The 6,000-nt window shown below is 42.1% G+C and overlaps 1 protein-coding gene across 1 annotated transcript in view; it reads right to left on the reverse strand.

The window, feature by feature from the left end:
• The window catches only part of LOC310717159 (potassium/sodium hyperpolarization-activated cyclic nucleotide-gated channel 2), a gene marked incomplete at its 5' end in the record, with an annotated part of 63,155 nt that extends 57,364 nt beyond the window's left edge, over positions 1 to 5,791 (reverse strand). Inside the window, 2 exons of the mRNA XM_083524872.1 lie at positions 1,664 to 2,087; positions 4,776 to 5,791. Coding sequence (XP_083380998.1) covers positions 1,664 to 2,087; positions 4,776 to 5,791 — 1,440 coding nt within the window. The remainder of the gene's footprint in view (positions 1 to 1,663; positions 2,088 to 4,775) is intronic.
• Between the last annotated feature and the right edge of the window lie 209 nt (positions 5,792 to 6,000).

Below are 6,000 nucleotides of genomic sequence, written 5' to 3' on the forward strand. Positions count from 1 at the left end.
CCTAGTAGCTCTGTTTTGTGCATTGTTACACATAAATCCTAGCTTACCTTGAAATTTTTTGAGACCACCATGATTATCATTAGCTTCTAATACATCTTTATCACTTCCGGAGTAACTCTAGCATGCAGTTACTTGTTCAAAATGATTATCTGCACAAGAGTGTGTCTAGTACTAAACAAAGATAACAAAAATTGGTATGGTGCATTAAAACACTCCAAAGTGTAATGCCTTTTCAGAACAATTTACAACAATATAGTGTAATGTTAGGAATGCATTCAAAGGTAATGCATATGGCCTTTATAGAAAGTGTTAGCTAAATGTTCTACAGAATACCCGATCTTTTATTAAATCTGTTTAAAAAGATCCATTAGTATCTGTATTTTGTTCGTATCCCAAACTATGATCGAGGCAAAATCCAGACCATCACATACTCTGATGGTTCATAGCAGGCAAATGAGCAGTTCCTGCATAATTATCATTGGCCGTCTCTCATTATTGCATTAACGGGGCCAGCTTGATCCGCCCCTGGTGCTTTAATTGATCCAAACATGTTGACTGGTGTGTTGTGCTGCCTAGGAAGAGCACTCAAGTGCATCTAGGGATTAGAATATGCAAGGGAGACATAAACAGCAATGCCATACAGGGTCTCGGGTGCCAGAATACAATTGGCTCAAAACAAGCACCTGAACTACACGAACGTCACACTGTACTGGGCAAACAGCCTAGATTCACATTCAGACCAAACGGCCAGTGGGACAACTAGTGCAAATGTCAAAGTGGTAATGAGGACAATGTTCCCTCTCGCAAAGAGTCCTGCGATCATGTGAGCCATTACATCGCCATGACTCTAGTAAAAAAATTTTAGCAAAGTTGCATTGTATATCTATCTCTCTCTCGCTATTTTTCTGGATAATCTTCTTTTCTGCCTGCCTTAATATGCAACGTCAAATTCACCACTAATTATATCTAATAACTGTAACTGTGACTCACAGTCGCACTCATACACAATGTATTGTACATATATTCATAGTACACTAACATTTCAATGATTTCATGCATACTTAATGCAATATTATGAAAATATTATGGTGTACCATTAGTCTGGGATGGATCAGCTCCAATTTGCCATTCTGAAAACTATCCTGTGTCATTAAAATGAAGAGTGGAGGTTATTATAACAGAAAATGGGAACTAAATGTGGAATTGGATGTTCAAAACGCACATACCAATCTTAAAGTCAGGTGTCAGGTGAAATAATTTGACTTTAATTGCAAGCATGGCTTTAATGAAATTTTGGAAAGAAGAAAAAAGTGACTCAAAAAACGAAGATTATGATGAGAATGGCCAAAAAAATCGCACCCTTGGCAAAGGCCTTGTTTAAATACCAATGTTTAATAATATACTTATCATTTTGTCGCCATTAGCTTGGTGAGTGTTGGTTTTTTTTTTTTGCAGTTTTATATATCGTCACTGAATATGGCTCTTTTGTAAATAATTGGTTTGGCTTACTAAAGGTTTATACATGAAGCCCAGCTTTCTGCAGCCAGTTTTTACAGATGCTGTACTCTCTGTCTGTACTATCAGAAAACATTAGCATTTCGAAATTCATAAAAATAACATTTCCCCTGAAAAACGTCTCATGTGTATATAAACAGTAGCCTACCTCTTCCCACTGGTGTATGTAGCGGATGAGTCGGGAAAGTCTCAGCAGCCTCAGCAAACTGAGGATCTTTGTGAAGCGGACGATGCGCAGGGCCCGGGCCGTCTTGTACATCTCGGAGTCTATTCCCTTCTCCACAATAAGAAAGATGTAATCCACGGGAATGGACGAGACAAAGTCCACCACGAACCAAGTCTTCAGGTACTTTTTCTTGATGGTCTTGGGATCCAGGATGATGTCAGAGTTGTCTTCGATGATGATGCCCGTTCGAAAATTGAGCACCAGGTCCATGAGGAAGAACGTGTCAGAGACAACGTTAAAGATGATCCAAGGCGTGGTGGTCTCCTCCTTGAAGAACGTGATGCCTACTGGAATGATGATCAGGTTGCCCACCATGAAGAGGAGCATTGTAAAGTCCCAGTAGAACCTGGAGGAAAGTGAGGGCAGGAGACTAAGCAAGGCAAATCTTCATTGCTAGTATTAAAAGTGCAATTGGGATTGGAGACACAAAGACGTAAGATTTATATACTCGTAAAACCATCTGTTGAGCGTGGACGCAAATCTGTGGACATCCGGAGAAAATATTTGCTATAATGGCAAGTTAAACCTGGATTTTTAAAAGGTAGGGTAGTTAGTAGTGTAATTTATCCCATTTAAACAATATTGTAAATAGAATACATAATTTAACCTGTGTACAATTCAAACTAGATTATAGTGGCATACTCTCACCGCCAACTTTAAAAGGAACACTCACGTAGTAGCTATCATGTAGCACCAGCACAATGTATAAATATCAGGCAAATACAGCTCAAGGGCTTCAGTTAATTTTTTATAGCAATTTTATTCCCAAAATGTGGGAAAGAGCGTGATCTTTAAGCGTGGCATGGATGTCAATGCCAGATGGGCTGGTGTAAGTGTAAGTGAGCTCCTGGGAATTTCACATATAACAGTCTTTAGACTTTACACAGAATGGTGTGAAAAATTGTGCAGAGGGTCTGCAGGGTGAAACATTCCATTGATGATAAAGATCAGATGTTGAATAAGCACTCTTTACAACCCTGGTGAGCAGGAAAGTATCTCTCAATAGACAATGCACCAAAGCATGCAATAGATCTACAAAGCAGAAGACTGAATTAGGTTTAACTCTATCAGCCAATAATAAGAATCTAAGGCTATCCTGAGGGCACACCAAAAGTAGACAGTTAAAGACCCTCAAATGGAATAGAGCCTCATATTATCTTCAGCTAAAACTCTGGGTTTGATGTTTAGTGCATTCTGAGATGCTTTTCAGCTCAGCACAATTGTTAATAATTTGTTGTAAATATTTTATCAAGAAGGCATTTTCACCCACATGACTGTCTCTCGTTTAATGTTTTTTGCACTATTCTGACTGAAGCATCTTGGGATGTAATGCTCAGTCGCCCACATGCATTTGGCCCTTTCCTTTTCTATTGACTCTATCGAAAAATGTGAAAGATGAATGAATTTCATATGAAATTAGATACATCATTTTTGCTGCACAAACAAAAACAAAGTGCATTATAATTATTTGAATGTGAACAGAAATTAGTAGAATTCACTGGGTATTATAGGCTTATTTGACAAACAAGAATTGATAGTAAACTGCCCTTTGAAATAATGATTATTGTAGTAAATATGCAGAATTTAAACACTTTAAACAATTATTGAAAAAAACTTTTAAAGATTTTTCAATAGAATGCAAAAATGGTCATTAGATGGTCATTTACACCAATCAGGCATAACATTACGACCACCGATCAGCCTAATATTGTGTTGGTCCCCAATGTTTTTTTTGCATTGACTACACACGTATGACCTGAAATGACCCCATGCAGCTACAGTGTTTTTTGCAGCACCAAGTGAGCATGTGTGCCAAAGCGTCTGCGGATTGGCGGAAGTGACGAGTTTCCATGCAGCGCGTGGAGAGAGCTCAAGGTCACCGCTCCCACTCCTGAGGCACACTGCTGACTCATACACACAAGGCTGATGTAATCCATGACCACATTTCCTTCTGGGGGCTTATTTGTTTGTATTCTTAATGTATGATGATGCAATAAAAAGAAAAAGCCTTACGTACAAATGCCTTATAGCGTCATTGAGTGTGGTACAAGCTGGCCTGGGTGTCATAATGGGTGTCATGTGATTGTCTCAGATGCAGCAAAATCAGAGCTTTCAAAAACACGCACACACACACCTGTGCATTATGCGCCAAGACCCATTTAAGAGGACGCATGAGCTCAGAGCACTCAATTTTATTTTTGTGTGTGCAATAATATAAAAGGGATTCATGTGGTGGTCTTCACTGCAGAGCTTCAGCTTCCCGATTTAAAGATTTCATGACTGTGTAATGAATTATAGTCTGATAGATATAATACACAGACCCAAACAGAGTCTACAGTGTAACAGACATGCCAGGGTAAGACATACTGCGTGTTATGTCTATCACACTATAATAATAATACACACACACACACACACTAATATACATTAAAATAACTCTGCTTCTTCAGTACTAATTTTAAAGCTCACTTCTTTTAATCCTGTCCAGCACTAGCTCATGTTATTTAAATGATGTGGTGGGTGTATAGGTGTTTGAACAAACCTTTTGACCATGTTTCCCCTGAAAGGACACCATTACCAAGCGCTCCATGTTTAAAAGCCTGCCTATGCTACTGAATATATCTAAAAAAAATTACAAAATAAAAACAATTCAGCCCAATCTGGAGACCCCAGTGGACCCTTCATGTACCATTCAATAGCTCAAACTGCAACACAGAGGGTTGGAGTATGCACTATGCAAAGGTTAGGATTGAGGTAAACTTAAGCAGCCACCCAAAAAAAAATTCTGAGAAGATGAGAAAAATACAGATCATGTGATACAAGGGTTAAAGATCAAATGCTCCATGAGCAATAGAGAATGAGATTTTTGAGCTGATTTGGAGCTGTCCGCTCGTTGTGGTGCTGAAGCAATCTTCAGAAAATTAAAACCCTCTGCTTAAAAAAAAAACTTTTTTACTCCATTCCCTTCAGAATGATAAAGGAGTGTAGAGTTCACTGCTTAACTTTTTTTTTAATCCCCTCAAAAATATCTTACCTGAAATCGCTGTAAGGATGAATGATCCATTTTCCGGCGGATTTGACGCGTTCCTGCTCTTTCTCCACCGCTTTCTGGCTGCCATACATTCGTAAGGAGAATTTATTGACCCCCGGCTGCAACATGCTGCCGAATTGCCTCTGCATGAAGCTCGCCTGACTCCCGCGCGCCTCAGCATCCTCGGGGACAATCTGCGATCCATCCTCAGACTTGAGGAACGTCACGGAGTTCCTGGGCTGCTGGCTCTGCATGGAAGCGGACGCCTTCCGACTCGGCGCATTGGAGAACGACACCTTGGAGTCCTTCTTGTCTGGAAAGGCGGCGGGACTGGAGGAGTCTCCAGGGCCCGATGGACCCGCGGGCGCGTCCATGCCTGAAGTTGAGGAGGTTGTGGCGCGTTTATTCGCATCCTGCTTGTCCTGCTTGGACATAATTGAGCGCAAGCTTCCCGTGCCCGAGTCTCTCCTGCACTCGCCGTTTTTGTTGCACTTCATTACAGAGACCGGAGCTGCGCCGTGGCCACCTCCTTCTCCCGGAACATTACAGGCGTCCACCGTGAGCGCTAGAGGAGACGCTTTCCCGGGATCGGGATCGTCGCGTGCCGTCGCATCACTCAGTCGCGCAGGCGCGAACGTCCTAACTGCTGCGTCCGAGGAAGCGACCACTTCCACTTGCTCGAGCTCGGAAGTGTCTTGGAGCGCTTGGATCTCGTCGATGGAGGAGCTCTTGAGCGCGGCTCCTCCTCCCGAGGCGAAGTTTTGCATCTTATTGCCTCCTCCTACACCTCCACCCCCTCCGGTGGCACCGGCACGCCTGAGTCGAGCGTGCTGAAACTTGGGCACTTCTTCACTATCCTCTGCCTCTTCCATGATGTCGTGCTTGTTCGGGCCGCACTGGTTAGACAGTCTGCTGTCGCAGAGGCTTGCGCAGTGAGACGGCGGTGCAGCACAACCGCTAACGACTGCAGGCTTTTGCGCGGCCACTCCAGACCCGGGGGAAAGATCATTCCGCTCCATGGTGCTCGCGGGATCAAATTTGGCCTCCGGTAATCTTGAGAGAGTCCAATGATTGATTGATTGATTGAGAGAGAGAGAGAGAGAGAGAGAGAGAGAGAGAGAGAGAGAGAGAGAGAGAGAGAGAGAGAGAGAGAGAGAGACAGATTTTTTAAATCTTAAAAAGCATCATGCATAAAATCCTTCATCTATTCATTCATTAATTCATTCCT

The sequence above is a fragment of the Silurus aristotelis genome (genome assembly GCF_946808225.1).
Source record: "Silurus aristotelis genome assembly, chromosome: 22".
Lineage (NCBI taxonomy): Eukaryota > Metazoa > Chordata > Actinopteri > Siluriformes > Siluridae > Silurus > Silurus aristotelis.